The 16,235-nt window shown below is 45.3% G+C and overlaps 1 protein-coding gene across 1 annotated transcript in view; it reads left to right on the top strand.

Annotated features, from left to right (window-relative positions):
- Window positions 1-16,235, top strand: part of SSC4D (scavenger receptor cysteine rich family member with 4 domains) — a gene marked incomplete at its 5' end in the record, with an annotated part of 66,472 nt that overhangs the window by 41,221 nt on the left and 9,016 nt on the right. Inside the window, one exon of the mRNA XM_082244324.1 lies at window positions 5,432-5,743. Within this exon, the coding sequence (XP_082100450.1) occupies window positions 5,432-5,743 (312 nt within the window). The remainder of the gene's footprint in view (window positions 1-5,431; window positions 5,744-16,235) is intronic.

Raw genomic sequence — 16,235 nt, 5'->3', positions numbered from 1 at the left:
TGACCCAACAGTTTTGCACCTGAGGCCAAGCCCACCAACGTATAACTCACAGGAAAAACATACATCTAATCCACTACATTGCTCCCAATAAGAGAACTAGCAGCAGCTCTACATCTCCACCGACCACACCCAACATTTCGTAAAAACTGAACCACTCTTACCATACCCGGGAATAAACTGACCATGTAGACCCACTCACCGACCGATAAATCCACTCCACCAGCAATCCAATGCAATCCGCCACAGCCAGTCCAGACAAAGAACCCCAAAGCGCTCCGCTCTCTGTACCAACACACGGAACTTGTCCCACTGCAACCGAGAGAGAACATCCACGAGAGAGCTAATACAACCAGAATCTTTTACAGCGTAAATAAATGTGTTTAAATGCAGACAAGACAAAAGAGATATCACAGCAAGTGTACCTCCGGTTGAGAAGATGATGAAACACTGTTATTTGCAACCACAAAGGCCAAATCATAGCAATTAAAGCGGACCTTCGGGTTAAGGAAATGCTACCCCACAGTTCCACTGGAAGCTCAATGGTGCAAAAAACTCGCCCTTTCCCATTCTGTAGACAAGGGGTCAGAGCTCAAACGGCCCTGTAAGTACTCATCATAGCCCACTGGTCCTTCAAATAACTTCACATCAAAACTGGTGGTCAGCTACGCCAATCACGCTGACCCAACCATTGTAAGAATCCAGGAATTTCTCCCAAGGCAAAAAATCCTCCCCAAGTGCATGGTTCAACCATATATGGTGACCGGGGCTGCACACACGCGGTGGCTTACGCCAAAAAAAAAACCCTGCTCATAGGCATGATTCTATAAGCAAAGTAAGTTTTGCCAACCGAGACTGAAGCTTTTCCAAAATAACGCTACTGCCCTGTGCAGTGGCCCTCCCCGGAGTTGCCAAGTCTACAGGTGTATCCTCTGGAAGGCAGCATTCCATACGGACTATGTTGATCAATATGCCCAGAAACCTGCGAACTGTAGAAGGGCCCTCAGCCTTGTCGTGAGTCAAGGGAACTCTGAAACTCTCAGCCACATGCTGAACTGAGGACTACAACACAGCGCACCCTGTAGAGCCCACCGGACCTGTACGAAAAGTCATCCAAAAAATAGATAACCAAAAGGATACCTCGCAAAAACCCATTCCAAAAGGGACTAGAGGCTTCAAACAAAGAATAGGAAGTTGAACACTCCAGTGACAAGCACCGAGCAACAAAAGAAGAACCCTGCCATCGGCACCCCAACAAATAGAAAAACTCCCTGGATGAACAGGTAATAACAGAAAAGTGGATTTGCTTTGTTAAAAAGGGGGCCCCCCAAACATAGCGATGAAAACACCAAGCACAGAATTAAAAGATGCTTACAACACAAACAGAGCCCAGGGTCAAAAGCTTCAATAATTGATCCCCCTAATGGGTAAGACAAATGATGATTCAGACAGAATTTGTTAGGTTCCCTCTTGGGGACGATAACCGTGGGGAGACCACCAAACCGTCCATTGGAGGGGTCCAAAATGGTCCAGTCATGTGACCCATATTGAATGTCATTGGTCAGCTAAGCAGAAAACAGCCTCCAGGTGTAAAACTGCCGAATAAAAATTGTCTGCCGGGGAGGACAGAAAGAAGCTTAGATGGAATTACAAACCCTCTGCAAAACCCTATGCCCACAGAAGGGCCGTGCTAAGATCCGACTATCCACTTAGAAGAGGAAGCAGCCTTTCCACCTTCCCTTCTTCCAGAATACCCCCATGCAGCTCTTCCCTCTGTTGGAACACTTGCTGAAATATTATTACATTTATCAGTTTGTACACCTATTATATGGATGTCCTTACTGAGACTTACATCTGTCATGCCTTTTATTACTAATCATATATCTATTATCCAATCGCGGATGGATTCCCATTATTCGGGACCTTCTAGGCTATAGATATTATATATTCATTTAAATTTATATGTCCAGCTGTACTCATTTAAAGTCCCATATTTTCTTCCTTTTTTGCTCTATACAATTAGGGATGGAGACAGCTGGACATTTTTCCAAGGATATGATGTGGCAGATCTATTCCCCATTTTTTACCAGAATAGTGAAGTACTGTAAGGCTGGTGTTTTATTGCGCAGTAAAGAATATACTTACAAAAAAGAGGATAAAAACGGGCATGTAAAATACAAGAATACTTCCGGGAACGCGAAAACCACCATGCGTTCCATGGCAACAGGAAGTGATGGAATTAGGAATCGGAACCAGAAATTACATTACGTTTCGCCCTTAAAGCGGAGTTCCGGCCACAAAATCTACATAATCGATTTTGTGGCCATCCGCTTCCTTTTTGTCACCTGAAAAAGAAATGGATAGTTAAGATTTTTTTTTTTTACTTACCTTGTTATTGTATAAAAATATACTCACCTTTCTTCCACTTCCTCCCTCTGCGCCGCAGCCCACGCCGTCTCTTTCCGGCTTGCAATGACTCCTGGGAGCTGAACGTCATTGCTCCCAGGAATCAATGTGCTGGTACCGGCCCCGCCCGTCACTTCCGGTGTGGCACCGCATTCCCTGCTAAACAGCTTCTGGGCATGCCCAGAAGCTGTGGAGGAATGCGGCGCTGCACCGGAAGTGACGAGCGGGGCCGGTGCAGTGCATCGTGGGACCGAAGAGGACGGAAGAGGACGCAGAAGAGGATCGCGCTGGCTTCAGCTGCCCACATCCAAAATGGCAACGCTGGAGAGGAAATCTTAAAGGTAAGTATTTCTTCTTGCAGGTAAGTACGACCCGGGACAGTACAGAGGCTATCCATTGTGGAATGTACTAGCCCTGACTATCCCGGGGGTACAGAGCGCCATCAAGGATCTCATTTCCGGCAGGTGGAGACCCAAGTGGAGCAGCCTCCTTCTGGGTGACCAAGCAGGTTACATGATGGCCATTTTAGATGTATACCATCGTTTTCCCTTACTTATAACTTATAAATAGCACAAAAGCACTTTATATGGAGATGTTCTTTTGAATATTGATTTTTATTGGACATTTATATATGTTGTATAGGATGCAAGCGCTGTATCGTATTTTCATTAATATCATTTATAGATGCACAAGTGTGTCAACTGTCTGGCTGTGTAGTGCAACCTAGGTGTGTAAACCACAAAACCGATCATCCAGAATTTTAAATCCTTTGGCCTTAAAGGATAAGTAGTCCTTTCTCAAGTATATACATACAGTAGAAAGTCAAGTTGGTAAAAGGCACAATGCAAAGATAACATAAAAAGTAATTGTAAGATTTGTAAGATAAAAAGAATATTGAGGCAGCCACTGATCTAATTTTTGAAAATGCTAGTTTCTTGGATATCATTCTAAAATTCTGACTTTAGAAAATTTATGAGCTACCGATCCAAGTAAACAAATCAGGAATTTTGACTTCACATGCTGCTGCATGGTGCTGGGACTTTAGTAGGCACTAAAGCAAGATACAGCTGCAAGAAAAAGTATGTGAACCCTTTGCAATGATATGGATTTCTGCACAAATTGGTCATAAAATGTGATCTGATCATCATCTAAGTCACAATAATAGACAATCACAGTCTGCTTAAACTAATAACACACAAAGAATGAAATGTTGCCACGTTTTTATTGAACAAACCATGTAAACATTCACAGTGCAGGTGGAAAAAGTATGTGAACCCCTAGACTAATGACATCTCCAAGAGCTAATTGGAGTGAGATGTCAGCCAACTGGAGTCCAATCGATGAGATGAGATTGGAGGTGTTGGTTACAGCTGCCCTGCCCTATAAAAAACACACACCAGTTCTGGGCTTGCTTTTTACAAGAAGCATTGACTGATGTGAATGATGCCTCGCACAACAGAGCTCTCAGAAGACCTACGATTAAGAATTGTTGACTTGCATAAAGCTGGAAAGGGTTATAAAAGTTTCTCCAAAAGCCTTGCTGTTCATCAGTCCACGGTAAGACAAATTGTCTATAAATGGAGAAAGTTCAGCACTGCTGCTACTCTCCCTAGGAGTGGCCGTCCTGTAAAGATGACTGCAAGAGCACAGCGCAGACTGCTCAATGAGGTGAAGAAGAATCCTAGAGTGTCAGCTAAAGACTTACAAAAGTCACTGGCAAATGCTAACATCCCTGTTAGGGAATCTACAATACGTAAAACACTAAACAAGAATGGATTTCACAGGAGGATACCACAGAGGAAGCCACTGCTGTCCAAACAAAACATTGCTGCACGTTTAGAGTTTGCACAAGAGCACCTGGATGTTCCACAGCAGTACTGGCAAAATATTCTGTGGACAGATGAAACCAAAGTTGAGTTGTTTGGAAGAAACACACAACACTATGTGTGGCGAAAAAGAGGCACAGCACACCAACATCAAAACCTCATCCCAACTGTGAGGTATGGTGGTGGGGACATCATTGTTTGGGGCTGCTTTGCTGCATCAGAACCTGGACGGTTTGCTATCATTGAAGGAAAAATCAATTCCCAAGTTTATCAAGACATTTTGCAGGAGAACTTAAGGCCATCTGTCTACTAGCTGAAGCTCAACAGAAGATGGGTGTTGCAACAGGACAATGAACCAAAGCATAGAAGTAAATCAACAACAGAATGGCTTAAACAGAAGAAAATACGCCTTCTGAAGTGGCCCAGTCGGAGTCCTGACCTCAACCCGATTGAGATGCTGTGGCATGACCTCAAGAAAGCGATTCACACCAGACATCCCAAGAATATTGCTGAACTGAAACAGTTCTGTAAAGAGGAATGGTCAAGAATTACTCCTGACCATCTATTGTTGTGACTTAGATGATGATGATCAGATCACATTTTATGACCAATTTGTGCAGAAATCCATATCATTCCAAAGGGTTCACATACTTTTTCTTGCAGCTGTAAATAGCATTTTCAGACAGAGATAAACAATGGTAGCCTACATGCTTCTTTAATGTCAGGTTTACTGCCATATAGCCATGACCACTACATGTAAAAATATGTTCATGAGTAAGGAATAAAATGTGTTGAAAAAAAAAATAATGTGTTCTTTGCGTTATTGATCTCTTTAACAAAGCAAACAGCCTCGATTTTTGCCTAGCATGTATGATACATAAGTAAGCTGTCTTCATTTGGAAACATATTCTTCTGAATGCCCCCTATGTTGCTTTTATAATGATATGAAATTGTCTAATAGTAGTGAATACAGAAACCATTATAATAAGAAAATCCACTCAAAATAATAAGATAAGATTTTTTTTTTTAAATACAGAAAAGTAGAGGTCAATATTAATGCATCACATGTGTGTGGTTACAAGAGAGAGCAATATGATTAATATTAGACAGTAGAAGTCATTTTTCTTTTCTTTTCAATAAAATGCAAGTGTGGACCAGTATGTAATTCACCTACACAAGTTATGTTATTATTTTTCCACCAGGTGGCAGTATAAGACTGATAAATGGAAACAGCAGTTGCCAAGGAAGAGTGGAAGTTCTGTACCAGAACACTTGGGGCACTGTGTGTGATGATGACTGGGATTACAACAATGCACAGGTGGTTTGCAAGCAGATGGACTGTGGCCCAGCCATTGTAGCTACAACCCTTAGTTATTTTGGCTATGGCAGTGGACCTATACTCCTAGACAATGTAGACTGTGTTGGAACAGAGAAAGATATTGTGGACTGCTTTCACTTAGGCTGGGGCCAGCATAATTGTGGACATCATGAAGATGCTGGTGTTATATGTCAAGGTAAATATATTTGTGAAACACAAACAAGAATATCTTAACTGGTAAAGAGACAAACATGATTTAATTTTAAACACAAATGACATATTATGAGCACTTTATATTTGTTTTTTGTTTATTTTAGTCTTTTGAATAAGTCATGTGACTCTGACTCTTGTGGTAGTGGTAGTAAATGCTGTTTTACCACTTATACATACAGGTAGGCCTATAATAATGCTTACCTCTTGGTACTGTGATAATCTCCTAAACTTGCCGTGCTTACCGTGCCAGACCTTCAGAGCAATGCCGTAAACAGTGGCTCCCGCGCAAATGGGCAGGAGTGACATCCTCACGCCCCCGGCCACTCATGACACTGGTTAAAAGGTAGATGACAAGTGTTCAGGGAGATCTAGTGTTACTCAGATAATCAAATAATCAACGGAGTATGAGTCCATAATGATATAGAAGGTTCATGGAGAGTCTTTAAAATATATCAGAGTGTCCACTGATGATAGATAAAGTATGGAACACTTAGGGGAAGGCAGCTCTTCCCAGAAGTGAAGACCAACTCTGGAAGTAGATATACAAAAAGCAGAAAAGCGCCTCTAAGTGTATTACTTTATTAAGCAAAGTGTATTACTTTATTCAGCAGGGAAACAGCAATAACAATTGGCAACCCACGAGATGAGAGTAGACAAAAGGCCCATCAAATGGAATAAGGGGATCTTCTGCAAGGTGAAGAGTACAGCCACACTGATCCAAATATGCAGAGCCCGGGGTCAGGACAGGAAGATTTGCCGGCAGCCTCCTAGTCATTCCAGGTTCTGTGGCATGGAAAAATATCCACATACAGTGCATTGCGAAAGTATTCGGCCCCCTTGAACTTTTTGACCTTTTGCCACATTTCAGGCTTCAAACATAAAGGTATAAAACTGTAATTTTTTGTGAAGAATCAACAACAAGTGGGACACAATCATGAAGTGGAACGTAATTTATTGGATATTTCAAACTTTTTTAACAACTAAAAAACTGAAAAATTGGGCGTGCAAAATTATTCAGCCCCCTTAAGTTAATACTTTGTAGCGCCACCTTTTGCTGCGATTACAGCTGTAAGTCGCTTGGGGTATGTCTCTATCAGTTTTGCACATCGAGAGACTGAAATTTTTGCCCATTCAGTGAGGTTGGATGGAGAGCGTTTGTGAACAGCAGTTTTCAGTTCTTTCCATAGATTCTCGATTGGATTCAGGTCTGGACTTTGACTTGGCCATTCTAACACCTGGATATGTTTATTTGTGAACCATTCCATTGTAGATTTTGCTTTATGTTTTGGATCATTGTCTTGTTGGAAGACAAATCTCCATCCCAGTCTCAGCTCTTTTTCAGACTACATCAGGTTTTCTTCCAGAATGGTCCTGTATTTGGCTCCATCCATCTTCCCATCAATTTTTACCATCTTCCCTGTCCCTGCTGAAGAAAAGTTGGCCCAAACCATGGTGCTGCCACCACCATGTTTGACAGTGGGGATGGTGTGTTCAGGGTGATGAGCTGTGTTGCTTTTACGCCAAACATAACGTTTTGCATTGTTGCCAAAAAGTTTGATTTTGGTTTCATCTGACCAGAGCACCTTCTTCCACATGTTTGGTGTGTCACCCAGGTGGCTTGTGGCAAACTTTAAACGACACTTTTTATGGATATCTTTAAGAAATGGCTTTCTTCTTGCCACTTTTCCATAAAGGCCAGATTTGTGCAGTATATGACTGATTGTTGTCCTATGGACAGAGTCTCCCACCTCAGCTGTAGATCTCTGCAGTTCATCCAGAGTGATCATGGGCCTCTTGGCTGCATCTCTGATCAGTCTTCTCCTTGTATGAGCTGAGGGACGGCCAGGTCTTCGTAGATTTGCAGTGGTCTGATACTCCTTCCATTTCAATATTCTCGCTTGCACAGTGCTCCTTAGGATGTTTAAAGCTTGGGAAATCTTTTTGTATCCGATTCCGGCTTTAAACTTCTCCACAACAGTATCTTGGACCTGCCTGGTGTGTTCCTTGTTCTTCATGATGCTCTCTGCGCTTTAAACAAACCTCTGAGACTATCACAGTGCAGGTGCATTTATACGGAGACTTGATTACACACAGGTGGATTCTATTTATCCTCATTAGTCATTTAGGTCAACATTGGATCATTCAGAGATCCTCACTGAACTTCTAGAGAGAGTTTGCTGCACTGAAAGTAAAGAGGCTGAATAATTTTGCACGCCCAATTTTTCAGTTTTTTATTTGTTAACAAAGTTTGAAATATCCAATAAATTTTGTTCCACTTCATGATTGTGTCCCACTTGTTGTTGATTCTTCAAAAAAAAATTACAGTTTTATATCTTTATGTTTGAAACCTGAAATGTGGCAAAAGATCGAAAAGTTCAAGGGGGCCGAATTATTTCGCAATGCACTGTATATATATATATATAAATATATATATATATATATATATATATATATATACATATATATATATACACATATATATATATATATACAGTATCTCACAAAAGTGAGTACACCCCTCACATTTTTGGAAATATTTTATTATATCTTTTCATGTGACAACACTGAAGAAATGACACTTTGCTACAATGTAAAGTAGTGAGTGTACAGCTTGTATAACAGTGTATATTTGCTGTCCCTTTAAAATAACTCAACACACAGCCATTAATATCTAAACAGCTGGCAACAAAAGTGAGTACACCCCTAAGTTAAAATGTCCAAATTGGGCCCAAAGTGTCAATATTTTGTGGCCACCATTATTTTCCAGCACTGCCTTAACCCTCTTGGGCGCGGAGTTTACCAGAGCTTCACAGTTTGCCACTGGAGTCTTCTTCCACTCCTCCATTACGACATCACGGAGCTGGTTGATGTTAGAGACCTTGTGGTCCTCCAACTTCCATTTGAGGATGCCCCACAGATGCTCAATAGGGTTTAGGTCTGGAGACATGCGTTATCATGTTGGAATACTGCCCTGCGGCCCAGTCTCCGAAGGGAGGGGGTCTCCGAAGGGAGGGGATCATGCTCTGCTTTAGTATGTCACAGTACATGTTGGCATTCTTGGTTCCCTCAATTGACTGTAGCTCCCCAGCACCGGCAGCACTCATGCAGCCCCAAACATTGACACTCCCACCACCATGCTTGACTGTAGGCAAGACACACTTGTCTTTGTACTCCTCATCAGACCACAAGACATGGTTCCAGTAATCCATGTCCTTAGTTCTGCTTGTCTTCAGAAAACTGTTTGCGGGCTTTATTGTGCATCATCTTTAGAAGAGGCTTCCTTCTGCGATGACAGAAATGCAGACCAATTTGATGCAGTGTGCAGCGTATGGTTTGATCACTGACAGGCTGACCCCCCCACCCCTTCAACCTCTGCAGCAATGCTGGCAGCACTCATACATCTATTTTACAAAGACAACCTCTGGATATGACGCTGAGCACGTGCACTCAACTCCTTTGGTCGACCATAGCGAGGCCTGTTCTGAGTGGAACCTGTCCTGTTAAACCGTTGTATGGTCTTGGCCACCATGCTGAAGCTCAGTTTCAGGGTCTTGGCAATCTTCTTATAGCCTAGGCCATCTTTATGTAGAGCAACATTTCTTTTTTTCAGATCCTCAGAGTTCTTTGCCATGAGGTGCCATGGTGAACTTCCAGTGACCAGTATGAGAGAGTGAGAGCGATAACACCAAATTTAACACACCTGCTCCCCATTCACTCCTGAGACCTTGTAACACTAACGAGTCACATTACACCGGGGAGAGAAAATGTCTAATTGGGCCCAATTTGGACATTGTCACTTAGGGGTGTACTCACTTTTGTTGCCAGTGGTTTAGACATTAATGGCTGTGTGTTAAGTTATTTTGAGAGGACAGCAAATTTACACTGTTATACAAGCTGTACACTCACTACTTTACATTGTAGCAAAGTGTCATTTCTTCAATGTTGTCACATGAAAAGATATACAAATATTTACAAAAATGTGAGGGGTGTACTCGTGTACTCACTTTTGTGAGATACTATACATAAGTCAAAAATGTATTAAATTGTATTGTGGTTGGTAAATTAAATGAGGGTTGGAAACCTGTGTATGAAAAGGTCGGTATGGTGTGCCAGAACCGACGTAAGGGGTAGGCCTGTAAATAAAGAGGGCCCCCGAAGGTTAGAATGCCAAGAAAAAGGGTGAAGGTGGGTGGGGTGACAGCGGATGCGGCAGGACGGTGTAGGGGAGGAGCAGTGCTATAAAAGCCCGCTAGCTCCTCCCACAAATACAGGCCTGCGGCCTAACACTTGTGGTCGGTAAATTAAATGACGGTTGGAAACCTGTGTATGAAAAGGTCGGTGTGGTGTGCCAGAACCAACGTAAGGGGTAGGCCTGTAAATAAAGAGGGCAAAAGAGATGCAGAAGTACACACTTTATCTGATATACAATTAAGACACAAGACTCCTGAAAGCCAATCTCAACTCTCTTTAAGGTGTGGGATGTATGTTTGGAATAATAATAATAATGTGACCCAGTGTGTTGATACCGGAGGCAGCCGACGCTGCACCTATCCTGAAAGAGTGACCTGAGGAGTCCCAACCCAGTTTGATACACAAAGTGCGGACGTAGAACACGAACTTAGGTGTGGTAAGGGGATTACCCAGCAGGGTGAACAATGGTGAGCGGCTGGGAGAGTTTTTGGTCTGGGCCAAGTATATGTCCAGGACCTTGACAGGGCACCAATTATTATCTGTCTGGTTTTTGAACACCGAAGTCTCAGAATATAATGATCCCCTAACTTCACCAAATCCTCTTTGAGGAGGCATGAGCGACTCTCCGTCTGTGTAGCCACAGTGAACTCCCCGGGTCTGAGGAAACCGTAAAAGGCCAGGTACATGGCGGCTTTAATGACTGGTGGTTGGTGTGGGGTTCAAAAGGTACTGTGTCCAACATGTCAGATAAAACCCGGAATTTTTCCCCATCTATGGGCAAACGCCTGACCGAGGAGTGACGATCCACTTTACTGATACCCTTTAATATGTTCTTAACCGGGTAAGCCTTGAGAAAAGGAGACAGGTTCGGCTCGTACGTCAAGACGTGGTGTTGTACGCCAGACAGGTAAAGCTTGATCGTACTGAGAGATAGATTGAGCTGAAGGTGGCAAAAAGCCGCAAAAGCGACCATCGTCTGGACTGAGTGGTTGTGAATGTCGAAACTCTGCTGTGAACCTCCGGAAAATGGTCATAGCTCTGTCGTAGGCCCTCCTGGTGTTAGTTGACAAGGCCATCCGGGCCAATTCATGACTATGCGCCAAAATCCGGGCTAGTCCAGGACTAACTCGTTGAACTCCGGGGTCCGTGTGGGGCATCTGTTGGCAGCCAGGTGGATGTTGAAGAACACCTGCAATTTAGAACGGGACAAAGCGTCAGCTTGGAGTGGCCTGGGATGTGCTCGCAGAAAAGGAAAAACTGTAAGGTGGCTGCCAACAACGTCAGCCTGCAAACTAGCCTCATAATAGTCAGAGATGATGACCGGCCCTTGTTGATGATGTCGCAGGCTGCCCTATTGTCACTGAAACATTTAACGGCCATCCCTGACCAGCATCTACCCCAAGTGAAAGCCGCCGCCACTATCAGATAAATCTCAAATAAAGCCGATGGTTTCGCGGAAAGCAGGTAACGTAAGTGACTTGGCCGGCCAACAATCCCTAAACCAAGAGTTCCTATAGATAGCTTCGAACCCAGTGTTAGCGGCTGCGTCTGTCCAGAAAACAGGGGATTGGGTGGAAATAGGCGGGATGAACATAGATATACCATTCCAATGCTCTAGGAATTCCACCCACATGGCCAGGTCAGCCCTAGCTGGGGATTCCAGGTGAGCAATAACACCCTCCGGAAGACCTGGCAGTAAGCACAGTAACCGTGAAATAAAGGATCTACCCTGGGGAATGATGCGCATAGCGAAATTCAAGGACCCTATTAAAGATTGAAGATCCTTCCGCGAGAAGGTCCCCAACTCAAGGAACTTGCCTACAACCTCGCGAATGCGCCTGAGCTTGTCCTCGGGAAGGCTGGATTGCATGGAGACAGAATCTTAGGTGATGCCCAGAAAATCTAACCTGGTGACGGAACCAATCGTTTTGACCGGTGACAGGGGGAACCCCAGGGTAGAAAACAAGGCCATGGTGCTTTTTAAACTGACGGGGCTACAGTTGCCATGCTCAACCAATAAAAAGTCATCCAAGTAGTGTAGTGCCGTGGGGCACCTGGCGATGTTGAGAAGGAGCCAGCAGAGAGTTTCTGCAAAGGTGTTGAATATCCTTGGACTACTTTTGGACCCAAATGTGAGCCTAATGGCAAAGTAATATTCCCCCCTCCACTTCACACCATGAACATGCCATAAAGAGGGGTGAATGGGCAACAGCTTGAAGGCATTGGATATACTGTATCTGTTTCACTGAGCCAAGCAGCCCTACCTGCCCGAAAAATGGCTTGAATGGCATTGTCCACGGTAGTGTAGTGGAGAGAGAACTCGGCAGATGGTATGAGGGAATTCAGGCTAGGGTTAGCAGACTAATGAGGAGCAGACATGTCGATGATCAAACGTTTTTTATTAGAATATTTGCTGATGGCAATACCAATCGGGTTCATGCGCCAGGAGGTGAAGGGAGGGGCGGGAAAGGGGCCTATCATGAACCCTTCCTGGACCTCCTTCCTGAGCAGAATATCCACCGATTGAGGATCATCCTCGGCTGACAGCAGGTTGGGACTCTACCAGATGTGGAGACGGGTGTGATTTTAAGTAAAAGGCCAGAACATCAATTTTGTAAGGTTCTGGCACTCTCAGTGCCTCCTATCACATCATTTCCGGGTGCTATCCATCTACCTAGATAGATGAAGCACATATAGGTGAGTTTCCCTTTAAGAGTGCTGACATCATCACTGAGCGCCGGACTGAACAGCTATTTAAATCACCAGCTCTCACTCACATGTGTTCGTTCAACCTGCTGTGTGCCTAGATGTGCCTTGATGCTAACCTGTCTTGAAGCTCTCATGCTTGCAAGCATACCTCGCTGTCGGAACCACGCTGCGCTGATCCCTGTATCCCGCTACCGGATCATCCGCTCTTGTCGAACCTCTCCTCTGCTACATTGCTACTAGTGATAAGTACCCCATAGGGGAAACCTCAATAACATTCATACTAAAGCTTACACTGTCTAGCTCTGCATACTAAGGACTGTTACTACATCTGCACTATCTAGATTGCTAGCTCTTGAGCCTACTATCATCTGCTCTTGCACTGGGTTAGTCTCTCCTGTATGTCATCTGCTATCCTATCATCTACTACCATACATAATTGCTAACCTATCTGCATCCCACCTGTTACTATCTCATTCTCAAGAACATTCCTCTCAAGTGTCTGTCACCTATCGTCTCAACTCAACCTGTCTCTTCAGCCTATCACCTCTATACTACTATATACATAGATCACTCCAGGAACTTCTTATTGAGTGTGTGTATTTACTTGCTGAATTGAGATCATCCACACATGATGAGTCTTTGGGAGTTGGGATTGGTGTCTCAGCGTTTCTCTACATGACTACTGAAGTGGAATATTTCTGCAGCTGTAAATCCACATCATACATAAAACGCAGGAGCGTTACAAATTTTCACCTCGGTTAGTCATTGTTTTGGATTCAACCTGGAAGGACACATGGATTTGGCATGGGCTCTAAAGCAACCCGAACAGACGTGAAGTAGTCTGCAAGCACTGAAGCTACAGGCTCCCCCATTGAAATTGTTGCAAATCTGAGCCTTGCCTAGATAAACAATCGGGCGACCTAGCTTATCCCTGAGGCCACGTTGTTCCGGCTTACTAGCACCCCCCGAGACCCCAGAAGCAGAGGGCTCGGACTCCATGGGGCAAAGGTTGGCAGTGTGTGAGGTGGAGGAGCATGTAGTGCACGAAGGTGGTACTAGGCCTGCAAAGTGCCTACAAAAAAGTTCCGTATCCAGGAGGCTCCAATCAGAATGAACATTAAACTGGGCGAAGGTTGCAGCTGCCTTAGCCGAAACTGATTTGTGAAAATCATAGAACATGAAGCCCCCGTACTTGTGGCCGAACTACCTTGTGGAGATACAAGTCTAACTCCTCCCGACGATGTGGGTATACCGAGCATATCACATCCCTGTAAATACCAAAGGCCAGGACAAACTCCGGGATGGTCAGCTTTTTGTTAAGACTAGGGTCTCTGGCCTTCATCACCACGGCTAAATCCCCGTAATTGTAAACCCTGTTCTCCACGATGTCCTGGGAGGCAATTAGCAGGGCCACCAGGTTCACATCTTTCCCATCTAAGATATCTTTGCGGAGAGCTGGGGGAACCATGTGCGCTGGGGTGATGATAGGAGAAGCAGCCGGGGAGAAAAAGGGGAAAACTGGGGGCCTACCCTGTCCACTAACTGGAGCGGGGGCTTGCAACGGCAAGGAGGGAGGTGGAACCCCGTGGGCCGGACTGGCGTCCTCCAACTTGGTCAGTCTATCGCTGATAGACTGCAGGGAAGACAAAATAGTGTCCAGAGTTCCTTGCATGTTCGTGCCACTGCTCTGAGAGCTGGTACCCAGTCCAGTATCTTCTGGATGTGCTCAGAGGATTTTGAACAGCTCAGCCTTCCTAGCCGTGGCTGGGAAAGGGATTCCTCTGTGGCATAAAACCGCCAAAATTTTTGGAATGGTCCAGGACCCATAGGAGCCTAGAGTGGACGGATTCCTGCGACCCCTGGGGGTACCAGCTCTAACCGGGGTGCCAGGCCTAGCTGGTGTGGATGGGGTAAAAGATCCTTCGTCCAGGTTGGCTCCTTGAGACATGCTGCAGAGAAAAGAAACAAATAGAACACCAAGACATCTGATTAACAAACCGTAAAGCCCAAACACAGAACTGGCTGGCTAACTAGTGCCTGCAGGCAAAAAACTTGACTACCCCGTGACAAGTGAGGCCCTGCTAGTTGCCAAGCGTCAGGTGAGAGGCTCTAGCTATGATTTGGGCGTGGGGCACGAGCCACTAGCGTGGTGGCGGGGAGGTTGGCCTCTCTGTGACAGTAAAGAACCAAAACGTGTGGCCGTGACAAATTGGGCCCTAACTTTAAACCCCATGAGAAGGGTGAAAGCGAGGCTCTAACTATGGTTTGGCCCGAGGGCGAAGAATCTTCATGTTGAGATTGGGGAGTTGGCCTCGTGGGACCGGCTATATTGGAGAGGTATAAGGCCAGCACCTAGCCCTAACAGCCAGTTCACTCACCCTGCGGGGGGGGGGGGGCTTGATAGAGGGAACGAAAACACATAGCAGCCGTACACATGCAGTAGGTCAGAGCAGACGGCAACTAGCAGCACCCATGAGGTCGTACAGGACTGAACAGTACCTGATGGTGACGTACTGAAATGTGCATTGCGTGTATGATGATTGCGTGATGGAAGGTGAACCAAGTTAACCAGTACTAGCATACCAAGGTGACTATGGTGTACGTGGAGCAGTGTTGGGGGTAACGAGTTACAATGTAACGGATTACAGTAACTACGTTACGTTACGCTACGTTTTTTGGTAACGTAGTAATGTAACGAGTTACATTGGTAAGATCGGTAACTAAATTACTTTACATGGCTTGAGGAACGCACTTTCCTGCGTTACTCAAGCCGTGAGGTCATATAATCATCAGGGCAGCTTTATTCCCAGGGGCTTTTACATTAAATAAGATTCCCAGGAGGCGAACTATTTCTCCATTTTCGGGCGCGTAGGTATACATGCAGAAGCGCCGCTGTATTGCACTTGAACTAAGTTCCGGCTGGGCGCCGGCCAGTCCGCGCACTGCCTGAGTGCCTGCCTAGCCTATCCTCTGCGGCTCTGCCCTCCTCGTCAGCGGAGTGATTCTCCCGCCGCAGGAGCCGTGGGCGTGGACTCGGAGACAGTGAGGGAGAAGAAGTGAGAGTCTGTCTAGCCTAGCAGGTAAGTGTCGCGACAGCCCCTTTCCTAGCTCACTGTCACCGCTCAGCCGTGCCCCCAGTTTTGCTTCTGGCAAAAGCAGCAATTAGCACAGACAGTCTTCTCACTGCCTCCATAAATGATCGGCTTTTTCAGCTCCCTGGCGCTGCCCGCTGGCATGATGTAAATGATCGATCACGGGTCCTTCTGTCTGTGCACTCTCCAACCATCTGGGGGCACGCTGTGGTCACTCTGTGGTCAATCTGGGGGCACGCTGTGGTCACTCTGTGGTCAATCTGGGGGCACGCTGTGGTCAATCTGGGGGCACGCTGTGGTCAATCTGGGGGCACGCTGTGGTCACTCTGTGGTCAATCTGGGGGCATGCTGTGGTCACTCTGTGGTCAATCTGGGGGCACGCTGTGGTCAATCTGGGGGCACGCTGTGGTCAATCATGGGGAACGCTGTGGTCACTCTGTGGTCAATCTGGGGGCACGCTGTGGTCACTCTGGCATTGAAAGG

The sequence above is a fragment of the Pelophylax lessonae genome (genome assembly GCF_965119305.1).
Source record: "Pelophylax lessonae genome assembly, chromosome: 2".
NCBI lineage: Eukaryota > Metazoa > Chordata > Amphibia > Anura > Ranidae > Pelophylax > Pelophylax lessonae.
This window is presented reverse-complemented; position numbering and strand designations above follow the sequence as displayed.